The sequence below is a fragment of the Antedon mediterranea genome, chromosome 11 (assembly GCF_964355755.1).
Source record: "Antedon mediterranea chromosome 11, ecAntMedi1.1, whole genome shotgun sequence".
NCBI classification, from domain to species: Eukaryota; Metazoa; Echinodermata; class Crinoidea; order Comatulida; family Antedonidae; genus Antedon; species Antedon mediterranea.
The window spans coordinates 1,882,119-1,905,402 of NC_092680.1; the positions used below are offsets into that span (position 1 = coordinate 1,882,119).

Genomic DNA, 23,284 nt, shown 5'->3' on the forward strand with positions numbered 1-23,284 from the left:
AAAGCCACAAGACCGGAATTCGGGATCAGTGTGAATGTACTTAAATTTTTTCAGAGTCGACTGAAAACAAATCAAACAACCACATCGGAATAAGTAAAACAAAATAATGAAATATATATAGCATTATATTTTTTATTAATCATCTATTCAACAAGTCAATTTAAATCAAAATTTAAAAATTCCTTATTTTCCGCTATCTGGAAAATTTGTGTTAGATTTAATAAAATATGTTTATTTTAGTTAAAAATATACATTCAGTTTATACAGTAATAAAATCATATGACTTTCTATAATTTAAAGAAGTGTCTGATCAAGGCAGAAGTCATACAAAGCATACATTGTGATTGGTTCTATGAAGCTGTTCAATCGACCAATCAGGACTCGGTTAGCATCTTCTACTCGCAAATGTCTGATCATAAAAAGGATATATATCAATCATGGCATAAATTAGTACCATCAAGTTTTATTTATAGCTTGAAGGCTTTTTGGCACAATGTCTTTCAAACGATATTCTTTAATGCACAGAACATGGATGACATGAATAGAGGCAAGATGAGGTTGTCAATCTGTGATGTGAATGCCTCCAGTAGACTTGTAAGCAATACAACAGCTGTCATTGCTGTCCAACTGTACTGACTGTCTAATGTAGTAGAAATGGCACTAAAGACGTAGCAAGCTGCTAGTTGGGTTACAACAGCTGCCAGCGTTCCTTCAATCGTCTTTACAGTTTCAGCTAAAATTATAAAAGTAACATCCATATCAATCATAACATTGATAATCAATCATAACGTAAAAGGATAAGTTGTATTTACTAGATAAGAAAATAAAAATGTAGTACTCACCAGACCACCTATGTTTACCATATTTAGAACCAATGACAGAAGCAGCTGTGTCGCCAATACCTAGTGAGATAACACCGCTGAACAATACCAAACCTGCTGCAAAAATAACAACTGCATTGTTTATACGGATGTTAAGAAAAGTCCTAGATGTCAGTTGGAGGTACCTATGACTAAAGCTCTGTCTACACTATCAAACTTTATGTGATGTGCCCATAATAATATGGACAGGATGATGTCACATCACTACCATATTTGGGCATATCACTACCATTGGGCAAATCACACTTTTTTTGTCAAACTTGTTTGATAGTGTAGACAGAGCTTAAGAATCACAGATGTTCCAAACTTCATTTTGGTGGGCATTGAATATTAATGCTAGACCACACATACTCTAATAATTTGAGGTACACATATATAATGCATGTTTACCTTGAGTTGATGGAACATGCTGATAGAGCCAGACAGGTATTGAGAAGCCTAGAAGCAGATAAATGTGTGTTAGAATAACCATTCCTGAATCACGCTTATCCACAAACACAGAGAATGCTTCATGTAGAAGACTTCCAAATGGCTCAATCCTGAACACACGTATAATCTGTAATAACAATTTTTAAAATTAATAAAAAAAATGTTTTTCTTTTTTTTATCTATCTTTTTTTTTTATTTATTTTGTTTACATTTTTTTAAAATTAATTTTTTTAATTTCTTTTTTTTTAAATTTCATGTGGTTTTTATATTAAAAAATATAAAAAAGATACATTTTAAAATATAAAAGGGTCTTGAACTATTTACACGTACCTCAAGAAGAATAAAGATAAATAAGGCTCCTGTTGATGCTAGATATGTCACTTCCACATCCAGCATAATGCCTGGAACATATATCAACACAGCTATCACATGGAAATATTTACGAACAATCGTTGATGATGATTCTGTTGCGTACACAATCAGTGACGCTAATAAGACCAAGATTACCCATGATGCAATCAGCAAGATCTGTATAAAAAGTATAGTACGATAACATTTTAAAATAAAAAAATTTATTTGTTTGAGGTATCACTGCAACACATTGCACATTGTTTATTATATTGTTGGATGTAAACTTGTCCCACTTCTAAATTTCTTGGCACCTTGTAGGATACAATCTAGGGTCTAGTTATCTAAGTAACACATTGCCAACTATCTATTACTTACTCTTATATTTGTTTCAAAGACAAATTTCAATCCCCAAAGGATAACAAATTCACCAAGCAAGTATGAAAGAACAGGAAAAAGAACAAGAATGACGACTGAACATGTGACTGCATAGAAAATAATCATCCTCCACCAATGATGACTTGAAGCTGACAATCTAGAAAATAATATTATAATAATCTATTATTATTATTTATATACCTTGAGGCTAAAATTACTGACAATAAAAAGAAAAAGTTAAATTTATAAGTTGTTTTATATTTGTAACAGTTTCCCTTTAGTGGTTATCAATATCGGTTTTTAGGTGCAGTTATGTGTTATGTTTCAATGGTAAAAACAGAAAACTTTAATAATGGTTTTTAATCTTAGATAATATCATTTGAAAACGTTTTTGGTTTGGGCCAATAATAAAACTAGGTCAACCAGCAAGCATCTATTCCATGACTCAAAAATCAGTTTAATATAGAAGCTACTCAATGACTAATCTGGGTTCTGATGGATGGAGTTTTGACTTAATATTAGTAAAAAGATAAATAGTTTGGCACATATGGCGTTTCGTACATACACTACTTGATCTTGTAAACTGTATTTTTCAGACAAAAATTGAAACATCTAATATATGGACTAATATAAAGAAGACAATAAATACATACTTGGGGCAAGTTTACTAAATGACCAGAATTTCAGACATTAAACTGAAAAGATACACAAAATGTTGAGAAGCGAAGTTTTATTAAAGATATTGTATTTTACTTACTTTTTCAAATGCTTTTCAGATTTCTTATTTTTACCCTTATCATTCAGAATGAACAAGACAATTGCAAAGCAAATGCATACTACTAATGCTCCATGAACCAAAACCTAATAAAATAGCAACACTTTGTAAACATACTGTGTATCCAAATACAGGAACTCCTTCATTTCTCTCTGTACTAATGCCTACTGCAACTAATTAAACATTATATAATTGTTTTAGTATTCCACACCAAGGATAAGTCCTTGAGGTGGGCCTTCTGGTGGTGAATTGGGCAGTATACCGGGAGACAATCCCCTACTATTTTCAAAGAGTGAACTGCAATCTTGAACATGCACATGAGCCATGTTGCAGCTTAACAACTCATCCGAAAGACGATGCACTATCTGCATGCATTCCAACTCATCAGTTGAAACACGCAGAGAGCGACAATAGAATTCAAACCATGGTGGACCAAAGGAAACATATGGTCTGTCACGGTTCAGCACACACCACAGTGACTAAAGCGCCGTCTGAACTATCAAACTAGTGTGATATGCCCAAATATGGTAGTGATATGACATCATCATGTCCTAATATGGGAATTTTTTGTCACAAGTTTGATAGTGTAGACTGAGCTTAACACAAGTTTACTCAACTGCGCTATATATTGCTCTCTTACCTGTAAACAAGCATAGAGTGGACTTATTGAATGTAAAAGTACTATTCTGGAACATCCATCAAGTGTGAACAAAGCTAATGCCTGAGATACAAGCAAACACTCTCCAATTGTGAAACTAGTAGGAAGGTACTGCACAAGACCTTCAAAATATAGAATTCCTGAAATAAAAAAAAAAAGATTTTGCTCATTAAAGAGAATAAAATCAAATTTATTTTTTAAATTAATATTTATTCTTTGTGCTGAAGTGCCTCTTTCAAATTAGATACCAGCAGAAGGAGGTAAATAGGCCTAACTACAGTAGCCTAGCTGATGACAATTTTTTGCCTTAAACACACAATCTCATAAAATGACTTTCTATCTTTTGTTGGGAGATTGGATGACACAGGTGAGGTTTTAGGCCTGTACTATTAACATTTTTTGTTTGGTCGAATAAAGAATTCTACTAAAAACTGTACCTAATAATATATTTGCAAAGTAAATCCTTTTTCCTTCCCAGAATAAAAATGACACCAGACAAATCAATAACCATGCAAATAAAACAAACTTTTTGGCGATGACCGATCCAAGATTATGAATAACTATGAGTAAATTTAATAATACAGTGACCGACAGCATGCTTGCTATTTGATAGTCTTCATACATTATAGGCAAACTTGACTTAATCCTTGTTGAGGCTAGCATTGTAATAGGAACCAACATTCCACCAACCACAATTCCAGAATTATGTTCATTTCTATTAGAGAAAAAAAAAAACACTTAGCATGGTTTTGATTGATTAATCATGTAAAGCTCTGTCTACAAACTTTATGTGACAACAAAAAAAGTGATATGCTCATATATAATTCTCTTTCTTTATTTATTCATCCAAAAAAATATGGAAATGATGATGTCACATCACTGCTATATTTTGGGCATATCACTACTATATTTTGTCAAACTAGTTTGATTGTGCAGACAGAGCTTAAGTCACAAACAAAAATTGTAACAAAAGAAATTTTAGGAAAAAAATAAACGCAAACATTTTTGAAAATTAGCGCTTCAATGTATCACACAAATTTTGATGATATTTATCGACAAAATATCTTTAAATAAATAAAAAATATTCCATACTTCAAGAGAGTCAGGGAAAAGTGAGTAAAATTATTTGAAGACACCTACCTAAATGCCCATCCAAAGCTTTTGAATGTTTTTTGAGTGATTGAATACTGAGCCAAACAAGCGAAAACAAACACTACAGAAGTCAAGAAAAAAGGAAAATATACGTTTAGTTGTGAACATTTGCGAATTTTTCAAATAACAGTGTGAATTTATTATCAATTATATGAATGTTTAAGTGACTGTGACACAGGTACTTTCACAAACTAATAAAAAAAATACACTACCACTTAAAAAAATGAGTCTAAAAAATGTGTCTTCATCAATTAATAGAAACAGGCTGGAACTAAAAACAAGCAGTTCCCTCACAGCTAAAGACATCATTATTCTTTAATATCTGAAAAAAAAAGAAGAAAAGAAGTACTTAATAATAATTTAAAATAAAAATATGGAATTATAATATTTACAAATAACTTAGGCTAGTCCTAGGTTTATTTATTTTATTTCTTTATTCTGATATAAAATCATAGGATAAAAACACAAAAAAGTACAGAGACGGCAAACTTATTTCCATTGTGGTTTATAAATGAAATTAAATTGAAGTAATCAGTACATTCTTTCTAGGGGAAAGAGTTGCTACAATGATTTGTTCAAACACACATTTGACATGAATTATTTGTCCTTGATGGCGCACCATAGATTCGGGCGTTCCATACCCGACGATCGAACTAGGCCTATATCAACCTTATCAACTAAACGGCATAATGGGCGATTGATGGCCTGTACGAGCATGGCAGTATCTCTTTACATTGGACTATGAGGAGCAACAGTAGGTTACTTACTTACTAATATCTCTATGAATGATTAGATAGATAGTAGGCCTAGCCTAGCCTAGCTACTAGGCCTACTAGCTAGGCCTAGGGCCTATAGAATAGGCTAGTATGCCTACGTGTGGCCTAGCCTAGGCCTGGCCTAGCTAGTAGATACTTACTATTAATCTCTATTGGTACATTATTGTAAAATAAACAAAACATCACAATATCTACCGGATATTGTTTGATAGAATGTGTTACAGTTTTAAACCAGTATTTAATGTTAATTTCATGTGGATGGGGATTTACCACGATACATTGTTATTGAAGCTAATGACCCAGCGACCGGCTAAATAGTTGATTTAGATTTTATATAGTTTCCACAGGGCGGATTCCTATCAGCAGAGCCGGTTGTCGGTTACATAACGAATCATTATGATTGTCCATAGAGCATAGATAAGATAGGTAATATTCTTCATTCTTTTTTTTGTTTAATCATTCTTTTTTTTTTATTTCGCATCATTCTTTTGTTTAAATGAAATATGTTTTGATATTTAGGCTATATAGCCATATATGTTTTGTAACTTGAAAAGGTTACTTTATTTATTATTTTCTATTACTTTGTAATGTAACCAAGTTAAGTAATGTATACTGTTTTATGAAATACAGAAAATAAAATAATAAAAACAAAAAGTTAGGTAATAATGAAATGTGCGCGCCCAGAGTGTGTTCTTTCTGTCATGTCCTTTTTCGCGCCGCGCCTTTAGGCAGTTATATTCCCAGAGGATATAGCATTAAGAAGCAGTAGGGCCCACACGCAAAGCTATAGTACTACGGTTGACAGAAATGGGAGTAACCAAAACAATTGATAATAAATAATTATTTCTGAAGAAAGAACAATAATTAAAGTCTAGGTGGCGTTTTTTGTAAGAAATATTTCTTGTTTAATTAAAAAACGTCTGATTAACTAGCTAGGCTAGACCTTAGTTTAGGTTATCATCTTGTTTTAACTTAGTTTTAGGTAAGTTTCTGCTTTTTCATTCTATAAATAATTATTATCGACAAGAGGTTTTATTTTTTAATGTATTGATTTATTATGCCTAGTGCAGTATAGGCTAGTATTATTTTTAGGTCTATAGTTAGTAGGCCTTATAAATCATTTCACTTTGTTTGTAGTATTTACTTTTAATCTACTTTCAAGTGAAATAGCTCAGTTAGGCCATGGAGGTATCTATACCTCCATGGTAAGGCCTAGTTGTCGATTAATTCCCTTTGTGTTTTTGGGGGGGTTTTTTACTGTCTATTTATTTTCCATTCGATTTTTATTGCTATTTTTTAAGTTTAACTAACTAAGTTTAACCAAACTAAATCGTTATATTATACTTCCAGCTAACATTCCACTGGAGTATTTTTAAGCTAACTTTCAACCATGCACCCACCAAAACGAGATGACGTGGAACACAAAACAAAATGGATGTTGTTTCTTCTGGTGCCTACCGGGTAATTGTATATCTTTCTTTCCTGTAGACTCAATCAATTGATAGTAGTAGTTGTAGTATAATATTAATAGTAAGATCTATTGATCCGATTCAAATCAATTATAGTTTATTAAAAAGACAAGAAAATCACTTTTCAGTTATTGACGGGCGGGTAATCTAGTATGAAAAGTATGCCGCGGTTTTGTCGAGAGGATTGATGCAACAGGCGAAACTGCACCCTTCCTTTCCCCCATATTTACATTTCTTGTAATTGATAGAGTTAATTATATATATATTATATATATATTTGATTTTCATAGTTTCCTTTCCAGTCAACAAACGTTTTCTTTTACAGAAAGCTCTGTCTACACTATAAACTAGTTTGACAAAAGAAATGTGATGTGCGTAAATAATTGTAGTGATATGCCCAAATATGTTAGTGATGTCATGATATCACTACCATATTTGGGCACATCACACTTTTTTTTCAAGCTGGTTTGATAGTGTAGACAGTGCTTAACGCATTGTGTTTCTATCTAATCGTCAGAGTGCTGATATACGGATCGCATTCGGTGCTGTTAAACTTGAGTAAAGTTGGTGGAATTGTGCCATTTAACTCTACTTCTTGTGTTGTAATGATTGAAACATTTAAGGTAAAGTATGGATCACTACTTCATCAACAAGTTAAGCTAAGGTTTACGCGCATTATGATTGTGTTTTATTATCACTTTTAGGCCTACATTTACAAATGACTAAATAACTTGCATTAATTAACATATGATGGGAGTTAACATTTGTTATAACTTTAGATAAATTTCTTTTTTTGTTAGTTAATAATTTCGTTGCTAGTGTTCTGGAAGGGGTTCACACGTGATGGGGGAAAAGCCAATAACATGCCGTCATTCCAACAGTCTTTGTTATTCTCAGTGCCAGCTCTTCTTTACTGTCTAAATAATAATTTCGTAGTTCACATACAGTTGTATATGGATCCTGCAAGTTTTCAAGTAAGTATTACGCAATACAGCACGTTGCGTCGATACGTCGCGCTGCGTTGCGTGCTAGTGAGAACCACGCTTTAAGATTGGTTCCCACTAGAACGTAACGCAAGGACGTAAACGCAACGCAAGCGTTTCAACCAATGACAAGCGAAGTTATAGACAGTTAGCAATCACAAGCGAATAAGCCATCGCTTGTGATTGGTCAATTCACTTTTGTTGCGTTACGTCCTTGTGTTTCGTTGCTAGTGGGAACCACGCTTTAAGGAGGATTAGCGTCTAGAGTTAAACGTAAGACAGTGTTTTCTTGGATCAGTTCGTAGTCCTCATTCTGATAACCCGCTACCAAATTCTTAGCTGCCGTTAATGCTTACAAACAATTTCCATCTTGTAGGTGCTTAGTAATCTAAAGACAGTTAGCACTGCTTTACTTTACTGGCTTATCATCAGACGACGAATGACGTCACAACAGTGGCTTGCTGTTTTTCTACTTCTTCTAGCTGGTGTTGCTAACAGGTACGAGGGGCTAGCGATTATACATTTTAAACAGTGATAATAAAAACATTTTTACCATTACGTGGGCTACACAATTTTGTTTTTGAGTGAAAACAAAAAGGGCAAGAGGCTTTCCTTTTATTTAATAGGACCTAAAGCACTGTCTACACTATCAAACTTTATTTAATAGCTATGGAGGTCTACATTCAAAAGAGGACACGTCAAATATGCAAATTCAAGTGGATAGTCGTGGTTTAGCGTTGATGTCAATCTACTGTTGTATATCTGGTCTAGCTGGAGTCTACACTGAATATATCTTGAAGAAACACCAGGAGGTAAAATATAGAAAACAGTTTTTTACACGACGATCATCAACTTGTAATTGTAATTTAAATTTTCTTCTTCTGGAAATCCTTGATGGTATCTTTTAAATGAATATTATAATATCGATAGGTATCATTGAGCCTGCAAAATGTGCTTTTGTATACGTACGGAGTGGCGTTTAATTTGGTTGGGTTCTTGTGGACGTCAGGCTTTCAACCATCTTCGTTCTTTCAAGGATTTTCAGTGTGGACAGTAATTATCATTGTTACTCAGGTACGTTAAAAGATAAGACGTGTCCACACGTTTAATTATCAATCATCAATCAATTAAATATAATCATGTTTGATTGATTAAATCCATTTATAATACTTTTAATTTTTCACCATCATATTACATGGTATACCTCTCTGTACTCTTGATTTAGTTATGGGGCGATATTTGGGTCATTGCTATTTACGCTATTTTCCGAACTGCGCCCCGTAGGTAATTTTTCAGTATATTATAATCCAAAGAATACATCATAAAATGTATCATTATTGATTTGTGTTATGGACAATTTATTTAGGTATCTAGAGTTTCTCCGTATTAGAGTTATGTGAACGTTATTTTTGTTTCATTGCAGGCTTTTAACGGACTAATCATGTCAGCCATCTTTAAACATGGTAGTAACATCATACGACTGTTCATAATAGCGTCTGCAATGGGGGTAACCACAATCCTGTCGATGCTGCTATTTTCACTTCAGCTCAACCTTTATTTCTATTGTGCTTTTGGCCTTGTCATTATTTCTCTTGTTTTATATCACAAGAGGTAATATTAAAGCTTGGTTCCCACTAGCGACGCCACGTAACGCAATCTACGCAACATACGAACATGTCCTTCCAATAATTGTGTTTGCCCCCGCCTGTGTGAAATCAAACCTACGATGTTTGCAGCACTGTTGCGTCGTCGGTTCCCACTTGTGATTACGCAATTCAGCACTTTGCGTTGATACGTCGTTGTCACGTTGCGTAGTGAGAACCACGCTCGTTGATACGTCGTTGTCACGTTGCGTAGTGAGAACCGCGCTTAAACTATGTTATCACCGATTATCTGTACAGTATTATTTTACCATTATTGTGAATAGAGTTTTCATCTAATTTATTACCATTGTAGTTTTTAGCTCAAGTACTGTAAATAAATTTGCAACAAAACACCATGGCTCTCACACTGAGTTTTATTACAAGGTTTTAGATTATATAATGTATACACCCATTACAAATACACATCATCATTCTACGGTGGAAGACTAAGGATGGTATTGGAGGAATTCCGTCGTATATTTCAGTCTTTGTTTTATTCAAATTTGAACTATTTATTCTTTTCAAAACTAATAATTATACTCAGAATTGCACTTATACTTATTATTATACATAATCAACTATGATAATTATGATAATGTTAAAATGTTAACTATCCAGATCGACTTAGGTGGGGTTTTCTAAGTTAAAAAACTCGACTTCGTATATGCCTAAAGCCCAACCCGGCGGCGGAATTAGTTTCGAAGTTGGTCTAGACACATCGGCATCTTTGCAAATGTTCTATATTTGATCTTATTTTACTCCCCATTAACCCCATACAAAAACCTTTGGAGACAAACTATCTGTTTAAAACATGTTTATTTTGATGTGTGTGTAAATATTTTTTCTTTTATTTTGAAAGAGATGTATTTAGTGGGATGGGTGGGATAAGTGGCAAATCTCCGACGTCACCTGTTGCCAAATTAGCCTCACATTGGATTTGGGTTCATTTCAGCACCGATTAGGTCTAGCATTTTGACATGTATTTTTACCTTTAAACACATACGTTGTAGCGCTACGTTGCGTCGCTAGTGGAAACCACGGTTCAATATTGCTGAGTTTTCATACTGCACAATCAATGATTTATTGCACAAATATGGTATTTATGAGTCCAATACATTGCAATATTACTATTTTATAGTACCAGTAGTTTGTTCACAATTTCATTCATTCACCAGAAAAATCGAAACTTACATAATATTGATCATTATGCAGCGTTTTATTGATACAGAATACGGCATTTAATCGCTTAGAAGTACCGTACTAAATTTGAATTGAGTATACAAAATGGTTCTCAGAGCCGAGCGGCGTATGATATATTTAACGTCAAGGTAAAACTCGTACTGTTACTGTAGGCTTATTGAGATTAAAAACTCAACATTTATGTTGCGATGTTTAATAATTTGTTTATACTTTTGAATGAATATTAATGAAAATAATATAATGATTTTAGGAATAATTATCCATTCCCCGCCCCCACCCTCTTCCCCAACAATTCATAGTAAGCAACCGGAGAATGGAAAAGGGGGTGAAGATTGTTCTTGAATTTTTTTATTGAAATATTTTACGAATAATGTAAAACAAAATATTACTTCTGTAGTTGCTATAATCGTCTCCGGCAGACTGATTTCCTGAAGATTAAAACAGAGTCGATTTTATGATTTGATTTATAGGTGCAGTTTTACTATACAATGGGAGCGGCATTTAATAATGATTATCTAGACAATTAATTTGTGAATTTTCGCGCTGCAATAATTAAAACAAAATTTAAATTACAGAGAAACATTTTAGACTAGTATAGGCCTATTATCAGTACGGTGGACAACATGTAGTTTGGCCTAACTCAGTTAATATCGAAGATTAAATCTAAACCTGGTTTCTTACTAGAATGCAACGCAATTAATATGATCAATCCTAGGCGAGGAATCATCACCAAGACGCGTCGTGATTGGTCAAATTACTCGCGTTGCGTCCTAGAGTGGGAACCAAAGCGAACTTTCCTTGATTACTGTTTGTTTCATTTTGTATAAATATTGAGAAACAGATTATTCCAATTGTCCATTAAATAGAAAGAAAAGGCGTGGTGTACCGCAAACTTTATATCAACAAGAAAACTTACAACAAAGATTGATTAATATACGTAATTTTGTAACCGTTACTAAAATGAACTAATATCCCGCACGTTTAGACCTAATATACTCATTTAAGCATTTTTCACTTAATTGACCGAAGATTTAATATACCTTTTAGGCCATAAAGTAGGTATAATTGAACCCAAATGCACTATGACTCTATGAGCGAACCCGTAATCGCACTTTCTGTTGTTATTGATTTTCTTTTAAAATTGTAGGTTTTACATGAACATATCAATTCTATTAACCTTTTAACACTATTATAAAGGCAAAAAGAAATGATAAAAAGCATTGCGAATTAGCTATGTTAGCGTGTATACAGTACCCTTGAAAATACAAGATTGACAATAAATACTTCTATTACTATACGGATGAATGCAGTTGGTAAGTGTAGAGTCTAGATTCCATTGTCAAAGGTCAGTGTTGATCTTCTCAAAGCTCTCCGCGACGATGATCACGAAATAGAGCAGTATATACGTTCATGTAGGCTATATAGTCTATAGACTCGCAGAAGGTAAGACTATAATTTTCTACAAATATAATAATTTATGCTAGTATCCATAATAGTTATATTGTGTTCCGTTTCCGTTGTCTTTATAGCTACCTTTATATTATTAGGCCGTCGACTGCTGTATGCGTAAGCTTATAGTACGTTTCAATCAAAATGTGGCTGTGTACGTACAGTATATACAATCAATACAACCCTTATTTAGGTCATATATAATAATGGTTTTACAAGCAAACATTCCATTTCTATTTATATTTTCACGTTTGGATTCACTATGGTTAACAGGTTGTTACTACGACCATGGCATTGTCAACATCATAACTGGTATACTCGTGACATGTATGTTAAGTAGTACCACTACCAGATTAATTGTACATATTGTGAATGTCATTTTTATATCGGTGCTTAGTGAAACCGTCGAAGGTGAAAGCCAGGTCAACCAATTAGTAGGCCTATTGGACCATATTTAATATTTCAGAAAATGCTGTCGAAACAATAACAGTACAGTCCATACAGTGGGTCTTTCATGTCTAAATTCATTTATGGAATGTGTTTATTTGTACCCTACAATTATTTCACTACAAAACTACATGCATTTTCGAGTGAGGACACAATTTTTTTTTTCTAAGTCTGAATGGTTTCTAGTGAAATATTTCATTATAAACTAATGCATTTTCAAGATTGGAGAACGAAATCTAGAATTTAAGCCTGAAAATGGTTTCTAGTGAAATATTTCACTATAAATGCCTTTTCAAGACTGGAGAACGAATTCTCATTCTAAGCCTGACATGGTTTCTAGAAACTAACTGCCTTTTCAAGACTGGAAAACGAAGCCTGACAATGGTTTCTATAGTGAAAAGAAGGCCTAAATATTTTCGAGTTTGCACACTGATACTTTTTTCCAAAACGAAGCTAAAAGCATTTTAGTAAAAAATGTTAATCTTTTAATATCGAATAATATGATAATTATATTGAAATTCCTTTCTGAAAAGAAAAAGTGGAACAGTACTTCTGCAAATCTCGCCCTTGAACCTGAGTGTTACTATAATGGTATACAGGTTACATTAAGATCAATGAACAATCAATATCCGGTAGAAATCAGGGTTGTTCATTTTGCTTGTTTTGTTCATGCATGATTGATTCAGTAAGTCACATGATTTCGATTTATTTTGTTATGTAAGATGCATATTATGTAACATACATTTTTTAAATTATATAAATCCTTGGATATAGTAATCATACGCATAACTCTAATATAGTGACTGGCCTCGTACCGACTGAGTTACCATGAATAAATAAATGATGAATGAACTAACGAAGGAACGAATGAATGAATGGACCGAGTAAATGATTAACCTATTGAATAGATTGGCCGATAAGGATCTGGCCTACGGTTAACCAAGGATTCGGGGATAGAGTATTTCTCAATGGGCTACCAGAAGCGTTTATGTTCTGTACATTTTATATACATTTTATAAATAGGCCTATAATATATAATTTGAAACGATAAGAAGAGGAAATCTGTGTGAATAAGAAAAAGTCGCCCATAGATTTCCTCACAGATTTCCTCTATCGTTTCAAATTAATTAATCAAATTTCAGTAGACTATATCACTAAATTTATTCTGTGGCTGTAATGTTTATATATTTATATATATATTATATTTTATTTCCGCCGTACCACGCCCAGAATGTTAAAGAGTCGCTATCCAAAAAAAAACAAAACGGGGGGTGAACTGTACCATGAAAGCCCCAGTGGTGTAATGGTTAGGACATCAGCATATCAAGCAAAAGGTGGCGATTTCTCATTCTCACATATTTCCTCATCTTTATCGTTTCAAATTAATTAATTAAATTTCACCGGGTGGTTTAGAATTAAAGTTCCATGCCTAAAGTGTTTATATATTATATTTTAATCCAAAGGCAAATTACTGAACAAATGAAAATGCTGTGGGTATCAGTGGCTGGATCTCAATGAAGATACAAAAAAAAAGCGAAAAGCTAAATCAAAACGATAAAGTAAAACAGCCAGAAAAGTAAGCAGAGCTTTCGGGCAACACTAGCCCTTCATCAGTGCAAGATTATAGATTATATTATATTTTTATATACATTTTATTTTGTTGTCTTTAGATAATTGCAAGTGAATCATGGCGGATCCCATTGCAATAGGCGTTGTTGCTGGCATTATAACTATTGCAGCGTCTGCTACTATATACCTACGACTACGTTTTCCCACCATAGGCTCTGATCTAAAGTTCATCAAACTGATCGCCGGCGTGATGCTGGAAAATAAAAAGTTCGGAAAAAAAAGTTACACAATCATAGACTTGTTTATGGACAGCGTAGACAAGCACCCAAATAAAACGTTACTTTTAGATGAAAACGGGTCTGTAACTTACGAAGAAGTAGACCATCTTTCAAGTAAATTCGCGCATTATGTTCGTGAGGAGGGGACACTGAAATTGAAAGACGTGGCCGCTGTGTTGATGTACAATAGCCCCGTGTTTTGTTGGACGTGTCTGGGGCTAGGCAAGCTAGGAATCACTGGTGCTCTACTTAATTTCAATCTTAGATCGGACGCCTTGCTGCATTGTATTAAAGTTAGCAAAGCAAGGGTTATTATCTGTGAAAACGGTAAGGAGAGTACTTTTAATAGATGTTAATAGTAGACCACGTACTTAGTTTCGCATCAGAGACAAAACACCGTCCAAACCGCCTGATAGGCCTACTGCCTACTTTACATGTTTTTGTTGTCTTATATAGGTTCATCCCACTTTAATTTCCATTATATAGTACATTTCATTTTTATGTACACATCTCTTATATTTTAACTTTCTCCATTGACATTGTGTTTTTAAATATGTATGTACATAATTTATTTAAATCTACAATTATATTTTCAGATCCTGCTTTTATAGATGCACTAACCGAGATTGATTCTGGTCTAAAGGATCTTGGTGTAAGCATTTGGGTTATTGGTAAAGAGACAGCAGACCATCCTAAAACACCTTTGATGAAGAATATCACGTGGGATTTACAGTCACAACCAATCCATCGACCATCTAGACACTTACGAGATGGCTTGAAACTAGATGATATTGCTGTCTATATTTATACATCTGGGACTACAGGTAAGCTACGATGACGTATTCAGATGAGGTGCCGATGACTTTTTTCTCTTGCCTTTTCTTCTATGATACTATAATCCCATGTTTGGTTGATTTAAATTGTCCTTTCTGATGTAGCTCAGTTCTACTAATGACCATTATGCCTAAATTTATATATCTATATACATTTTGTTATTAATAGTTGTTGATGTTTGTATTGACCGCACGACAGTTTTTGTGAGTGCCGCACCACCGTTCCATATAATTTAATTCATGGATACAGGCCTCTAGAAAGATTAGTCAAAGTATACAAACATCGCTCTGTGTTGGGATAGGGAGCTAGGGGAAGGCCGGGTACAAAGTTCGCCTTTTTGAATGACTTCCATAAATATCAACTTGAACACAAGGAAACATAAAACCCTACAACATTCAGTCAGCCCATACATGCCAAACAATGCCCAAATCACACAGTATACATATTGATCGAATTTAACACGAGGCGATTTTAATAAACTATTTCCGTAATATGTTTTTAATTTCCCGTGAACATAGTTTAATCCTCTGATCCAACGTCATATTTTGACTTTTATAATTGCTATTATTGTTGCGTGTACATCGTTAATATTGACAAAACTGTTTTGATAGCCGATTTTACGGTCCGTTAATCTGGATTCCAGACAGAATTTTGACTTAATATTAGTAAAAAGATAAAGTTTTTGCACATATGGCGTTTCATACGTATACTTTCGTTAATGGAAAACAGGCGTAAGCTGCAATATTTAGATGTAAATAATGTAAACTACGGTCATATTACTATGGTATGGGAGTTAATATCTGTTGATTATAGAAGAATATTAATCATGTTGGGATTATATAATATGTTGTTTTTCTATGTACACAAATCATAGCATAAGGTTAGGTACTTAAATTTATATTTCTAGGTCTACCCAAGCCAGCTCGAATATCATGGAGCAAGTTACATAAAGGATCTTATATTATGACAATCTATGACAAAGGGCCTGATAATGTTGTGTATACTCCATTACCAATGTATCACAGTGCTGGCTATATCATTAGTTTCATGTGCGTCATCAGGATTGGTAAGTTAAGAAAATTAAATAACGAAATGAATAATTCTATGAATAGTTTTTTTTTTTATTCTTAAAGTTACTGTTTTTATTGTTATTCATAGGTATGACTCTAGCAATGAGAAAGAAATTTTCCGTGAGATATTTTTGGGATGACGTGAGGAAGTTCAAAGCTACGATTATTCAGTATATTGGAGAAACATGCCGCTATCTTCTCGATGCACCTCAGGTTAGTATAGCAATGATGACGTAGAACCATTTGTGACGTAGAACCAGTTATTTTATGACATTAGTTTAACGTCCGCAATTCCGTAGAACCAGTTATGACGTAAAACAAGTTGTGACGTAGAACCAGTTATGACATTAGTTTAACGTCCGCAATTCCGTAGAACCAGTTATGAGGTAAAACAAGTTGTGACGTAGAACCAGTTATGACATTAGTTTGACGTCCGTAATTCCGTAGAACCAGTTATGACGTATAACAAGTTGTGACGTAGAACCAGTTATGACATTAGTTTGACGTCCGTAATTCCGTAGAACCAGTTATGACGTAAAACCAGTTGTGACGTTGAACCAGTTATGACATATAACTATATTTTGACGTACACAATTCCATAGAACCAGTTATGTCGTAGAGCAACCATACTAGTTTTAAACCAGTTATGACAGAGCACTACTTTCATTTAACAATATTTTATGAAAAAATTTTTATTTAATTTAGTTAGTTAGTAAATGTGTATGTACCGTAACCATTGGTTCGTTTAATGTTATATTATATTTTAGAATCCTAATGACGGTGTTTATGACCACACTGTTTCCCTTGCTATTGGTAATGGTCTACGGGAATGTATTTGGAACGAATTCCAAACTCGTTTTAACATCGAACGAATTGGAGAATTCTACGGAGCCACTGAAGGCAATCTGTTAACCTTTAACCTCGATGGCAAAGTCGGTTCATGTGGACAAGTTAGCGAGTTTATGAGGGTAGGTATACCAAACATTTAAAAAGAATATTAACATGATTGTTTTGCAGCCGTTTTATATGAATAAGTCTTGCATTTATGACATATTTTCATTTTGGTGTCTTGGGATAATTAAAATAAGGTTGTCAAGTATAATTTTAATTTAGGGAAACTTTTCCGACTGAATACAAAAAAGCACAGATGCTTTGTAGGCTTATATCATATATATTATTTGGTTCCGCATCAAAATGGCTGGATACACTATTTAAAATGCGTATGTGAACTATATTATAACAAATAATCTGAATCTCTACCTTTTTTTACATTTATGTCCTATTTGTTGGTTCGTGTGAATGCTTATAACCAATAAAGTTATCATCTTTTAGATGGTAGCTGGTACACTGGAAATTGTTGAATGTGATTTCGAGACATCAGAACCCATCCGAAACAGCAAAGGAATGTGTACTTTACTTGCACCAGGTAAACATCAACTCTTACGTGCACTTACTACACTCATATCTCGTATTATATTGTTGTTGGCATAGTCAAATGTAATCGAACGTAACTTGGGTTTGTTTGTATTAAGCATATTCGATCAAGTTTAATAACAGTTGTAGGCTTTAGCATACCGTACTGATAATGTATGTACGACGACTACGCGACGTCAAATGCGTAATTAGTAAAGACGAATATTTTGGTACATATGGCGTTTCATACGTATACGTATACTCCTCATAATTCTTCTTCTTCTTTGGAATACTGCTTAACGATCCTTAATTACTATCAAACAAAAGTCGAAACGTCGACTGGTGGAATAACATAAAAAAGACAATTTTCGAATGAATTCAATATTTACGATAAACAAGACATTTTTAGTGCAAAAAGGGAAATTTTTCCCACATTACTATATGCTTATTAATAGATCATACGAATACTATTAGGTCAGGCTGGTCTTGTGATTAACCAGATCACACCTAAAACACCAGTTGATGGCTATGTCGCCTCAAAAGAAGTAAACGAGAAGAAAATGATACGAAATGTTAAGAAACAGGGCGATGTATACTTTAATTTTGGTGATCTCCTATTCATGGATAAAGAAGGCTACCTGTACTTCAAAGATCGCATCGGTGATACCTTTAGGTAAGATTTTCGGTGATTTTAACTAGCTAGGTACCGTCATTATTTGAGTCACATAATAGGTGAGATCTCTTTACTATGCAAGCGTTTGTTTGTTTTGAATTTGTATTGTTTTAAACTTTTCCTTGTTTTGCTTCTGCAATGTTTTTCTTCATTGCTAAACTGTGATTAGTTTCGCAGTATTTTACTTTAAATGATTTGTTTTGAATTATTCATTATTGTTTTAATCTATTAGTTGTTTTGGAAGCATCTCATGATTTTTTTTTTTTTGCATTGAACTATTTTGTTTTAGATGGAAAGGCGAGAACGTAGCTACCACTGAAGTAGATAATGTCCTAACGGATTTTGATGGTGTTAACATCGCAAACACCTACGGCGTTGAAGTAGGAGGTAAGGCCGACCTTTTTACATAGGCCCCCTACTACGTTAATCCTCCCGGTAGCACCCCACTCTGTCCTTCCAGACAATTTTAGCCGCCTTGCACAAAAAATGATTTAGTTTCAGTGCAGTGTGATTTTCCTGAATGTGACCCTAATTCATTGAATCAATCTGTGATGACCCTTATTGAATGAGTCTCTTCTCTCACACAAAGGTAACAATGTATTATCGTAAATAGATCAAGTAGAACTCTTGAAACTACTTCTTTACTGGAATGAGAGATTATGTGATAAAACTGGCTTATGTTTGATAGATAGTATTAGTGTGGGGCGCGAGCTCGTGACGCATGCGCAAAAACTGCATGATTAATGGTGCTCGGTCGTCAAATTGGTTGGACGAGCCATGGAGGAAATATATAGATTTCCTCCATGGGCGAACTGCGTTGAACATGTTAATATTTTTTCAGTTTGTGGGAGTACCTTATTCTTGTTTATCAACCTTTTTCAGGTTTTTCATGTACATTTTTAAACTGCAGTTGTTAAAATTTTTGCTTTCAGAAAGCATGCACACATTGTGGTAATATAAGTTCCCTTAAAATACATTCGTTTTGTATAAAATGTAAAGTTCTGTCTACACTATCAAACTTTATGTTTAAAAAATGTAGTGTGCCCATGTATGGACACGATGATGTCATATTACTACCATGTTTGAGCATATCACTACCATATTTAGACACATCATACTTTTATTGAAAAATTGTTTAATAGTGTAGACAGAGTATACGCGAGAACATGGTTTAGGAATTATTGTTTCTTCGTCTGACCGATGAGCTTATGAGCTTTGTGCGTTCCTGCAATATTGCTGCACGATGTTGCTGTCAAGTTCCAATAAATCTTTCGTTTCTGATAATCTATAACATTTCTATTTTTTTGTAGAAAATGAAGGCAGAGCAGGTATGAGCTGTGTAGTCCTAAAGTTTGATTTCAATGAGGACGTGTGGAAGCAGTTATATAGTCACGTGACGGACAAACTTCCAATCTACGCATGTCCGAAGTTCTTACGATATGTTAAAGAGATGCCGGTCACGGGAACCTTTAAACACTGTAAAGTTCAACTTCTTAAAGAGGGTTTCAATCCGGAAAACGTGAAGGATCCGCTCTACTATTTTGACCAAAAAGCTAAATCATACAAGTTATTAGACTCTCCGGCCTATGAATCGATAATGAGCGGAGAAATACGTTTGTAAACTTAGGCACTACCTTTCTATACTTTATTACTATAATTTTAAATGAAAAAATAATATAATTAAATAGTGCCAGATTTAATTTGAAAGAAAACAATCTTCCCAGGTTAAATATACTAGCAGTCTAATAATAATTTGGAATGGCCAAATTGTGACTTTTTGTTGTCATAAAGTTTTTTTTAAGCATTGCGTACATTCATATATGCGCATGGTATGACTAGGATCATGATCCAATTTCTCTTTTTATTCTTTGGTGGTGGTTGCAACTCTCTAATTGCTCTTGTTCAAGTAAGTTCCCTGTTCCACTATGATTCAAAACTCGTACCACTCCGGTTCAATTTAAACTATTTTAAATCATCTCACCGTTAACTTTTTTGTAACCTTCGATCCGTTTTAATATAATAATACTTATATTTCATCTTGCAATATTTACACGTTGTGTTATTGTAGATACTTCTAACTTGGTTTGTGGTAATGTAAATGTCTTCCAGGCCTACTTTATTACGGGTTGTACATAAAGTGCAGATAAACATTTCTATGAAAAATATGTGATACATTAAATTATGTTGTACTGTGTTGTGGTAACTGATTACTTGTTCTGTATCTCTAAATGTTATGGAATTATATTTCCATGAGTATAGGCAAAATAGTAAAGCATGGTTCTCACTAGGAATCAACGCAAGGACGTAGACGCAACGCAAGTGAGTTAACCAATTACACGCGACTGTTCGGATAATCCATCGCTTGTGATTGGTCAATTCCTTGTGTTGCGTCCAAGTGGGAACCAAGCTATAAATACCTGTATTACGTTAAGGTTGTGGTTAGACTAGGCTTATGGCCTATGATACATGCGCACATTTCATTTATTTCCGACACTTTTAGAACTGTTGCACTCACATAATTTGTCTGTGATACTAATGTACAAATGATAGTGTCGAGAATCGATTAGTTGTAATTTGTTTCAGGTATAAAGTACATGCACTCCATCCCATTTTTTTGTTTGACTAATGGGGGGGGGGGGGGTTCATGATTTTAGTTGATTTGATCAATGGCTACTTCTATTACCTGATATTTATTAAATTATCAATAAATTTTAGATATTATTATGATGTTAATTGCAAGCGGCAATTTAAAGTTAAATTATTAAAATATAAATGAAATACAATGCATTTAAATTAAGGGTAGCGTCATTCATTACGTCAGTACTATCATTCACGATATATGTATTTTTATATATACAATTGTGTTTATTTATATATGGGATGTATTACAACATAATTTGTGTATTTTGTACAGAATTTGGTATTTAGGTAACATTGAACATTGTTTCAATTGGTATATGTTCACCTATTTTCGTCATTTCGACACATGTATATTAAGCGTGGTTCCCATAGCGACGCAACACAAGGACGTACCGCAACGCAAGTGAATTGACCAATCACAAGCGATGGCTTATTCGCTTGTGATTGTTAACTGTCTATAACTTCGCTTGTCATTGGTTAAAACGCTTGCGTTGCGTTTACGTCCTTGCGTTACGTTCTAGTGGGAACCAAGCTTTAGAAGAATAATATTATATTTTCAACTCTATAACTGTTATATCGCGAACTATTTTAATATCATTACTAACGTATATTTATTAAACTGGTGATTTTAGATTAAAAAACGTGTTTTATAGGTACACTTTTCTTATGAATTATATATTAAATACGTCGATCATATTTTGTATTAATTCATTTTGTGAATTATTATGTAGATTTTTATAATTAATGAAGTATATTGGTTCTAACAAGTTTATAAATGTTGTTTACTCTTTTATAGTCACTAACTGATTGATTTAACAGAAAAATATGTAAAAAAATAATAATACTGAAATAAATAATATGTGATTAAAAGCAGGCCCAACCACACGAACTTAAATTTTAGCTCCGGGAATAAAGTTTCTAATCTAATCTCATTTCTCAACATTGATAACATCCTCACTCATTTTTTCGAGAAAAAAAAGTGTGGCCATTATCAATGTTGTTGCAAAGGTAGTATATGTCTAAACAAAAGACATCTTAACCCGGAGGCGATATTTCTTTTCGTACATAAGTTAGGGGCACCTAATGAAACGTCACAAAATAAACATTAGTCATATCCATGTGAAATAGAATTGAGCTAACTACAATTCGTTATGCAAACGCTTTCCGTCAAGCCGTCTGTTGTGTAGTTGAGTGGACTGTGGAATTTACTTGTCGATGTATCGGGTTCGAATCCCGTGAGCAACTTCTTTTTACTTTATAGTGAGCGAGAAATTATTTAGAGGGTTAAGTTAAATTTAGGAAGTATTTCGGCCATCTTTCACATTATGTACGAAAACAAAATCGCAATCCGGAGCTACCTTTTTAAATCTGCAGACTTCTACCGCTAAATACGTTCCTTCTTGAGAATGACGAAACTTTATCTCAGCAAATCATTCGTCTAACTACCATTAGAAATGTTATTTACAATAAATAACCAGAGTATAACAGTTAAAATTGGTTTCCGACTGTTAACTACAATGGGTTCGTTTCACTAACGCGTTAGGAACGCGACATGAGTTAAGGTTGCGTTACTAGAATTGATGGGAATCCTATTTCGACAGATTTTATTTCATTCAATAATAATAATTCTTCACCATACGTGGTCCTCGGGACCTTCTTAACCCTAGTAATAATATTGTAAATAAATGGTATGTAGAACAGTTTCAAGGTGGTATCAACCACCATGGAGTAATATCCATGATTCAACTTATTCGATATTAAGAAATAGGCCTAGATTTCCCGCCAATTCAATACATTTAAAAATGTAGAAAGTGTTCAAATTTACAGTATTGTAGGCCTATTGTGAATCACAAATAACTAAAAAAGAACATCATGATTTATCAACGAAAATTAAACTGTTGTTACTTTTAATCCGAGACGCACCTGTGGTATGTAGTATAGCGGTATGTAGTACAATAGGCTTTGTGAAGACCAGGTAATTAAGAATTTGAATCCCTCGAAAACACACGCGAGTAAATCACGGCGCCATGACGTAGTAGTGTATTATGATTATGATTCTATTTATTAAAGCAACGTATATGGATATATATTAATACTGAAATGAGAGCAAATCATCTTGATGGCGCTGTTGCAAATCATATTCACATATCAAATCATATCAGCTTAAAAGTTGAGAAAGAGTTTGGCTAGCTACGGTATCACTTCACAGAAGCAGCTGG

The 23,284-nt window shown here is 33.7% G+C and overlaps 3 protein-coding genes across 5 annotated transcripts; 2 read left to right on the plus strand and 1 right to left on the minus strand.

Moving 5' to 3' along the window:
• Positions 1 to 196: 196 nt before the first annotated feature.
• LOC140061953 (dolichol kinase-like) lies at positions 197 to 5,692 on the minus strand. 3 transcript variants are annotated; one of them, XM_072107979.1, is made up of 11 exons: positions 5,593 to 5,692; positions 4,834 to 4,943; positions 4,610 to 4,682; positions 3,907 to 4,184; positions 3,452 to 3,609; positions 2,794 to 2,897; positions 2,037 to 2,193; positions 1,641 to 1,838; positions 1,272 to 1,437; positions 843 to 938; positions 197 to 733 (listed from the first exon to the last, which is right to left on the minus strand). In XM_072107979.1, exons 2-11 carry the CDS (start codon positions 4,928 to 4,930, stop codon positions 501 to 503), a joined length of 1,560 nt encoding a protein of 519 aa, XP_071964080.1. In that variant the 5' UTR covers positions 4,931 to 4,943; positions 5,593 to 5,692; the 3' UTR covers positions 197 to 500. The 3 variants fall into 3 exon arrangements, with proteins under 3 accessions (XP_071964080.1, XP_071964081.1, XP_071964078.1); XM_072107980.1 differs by having other exon boundaries at positions 843 to 935; positions 5,538 to 5,692; XM_072107977.1 differs by having other exon boundaries at positions 5,538 to 5,692.
• Positions 5,270 to 10,856, plus strand: LOC140061954 (probable UDP-sugar transporter protein SLC35A4). Its single transcript, XM_072107981.1, has 8 exons — positions 5,270 to 5,375; positions 6,748 to 6,858; positions 7,384 to 7,489; positions 7,667 to 7,840; positions 8,226 to 8,347; positions 8,517 to 8,661; positions 8,780 to 8,923; positions 9,273 to 10,856. Exons 2-8 carry the CDS (start codon positions 6,788 to 6,790, stop codon positions 9,462 to 9,464), a joined length of 954 nt encoding a protein of 317 aa, XP_071964082.1. The 5' UTR covers positions 5,270 to 5,375; positions 6,748 to 6,787; the 3' UTR covers positions 9,465 to 10,856.
• Positions 10,857 to 11,993: 1,137 nt separating this feature from the next.
• LOC140062595 (long-chain fatty acid transport protein 6-like) lies at positions 11,994 to 21,779 on the plus strand. Its single transcript, XM_072108878.1, has 10 exons — positions 11,994 to 12,135; positions 14,259 to 14,762; positions 15,032 to 15,259; positions 16,177 to 16,335; positions 16,428 to 16,552; positions 17,107 to 17,307; positions 17,672 to 17,765; positions 18,227 to 18,425; positions 18,715 to 18,812; positions 19,736 to 21,779. Exons 2-10 carry the CDS (start codon positions 14,276 to 14,278, stop codon positions 20,044 to 20,046), a joined length of 1,902 nt encoding a protein of 633 aa, XP_071964979.1. The 5' UTR covers positions 11,994 to 12,135; positions 14,259 to 14,275; the 3' UTR covers positions 20,047 to 21,779.
• The last annotated feature ends 1,505 nt before the right edge of the window (positions 21,780 to 23,284 follow it).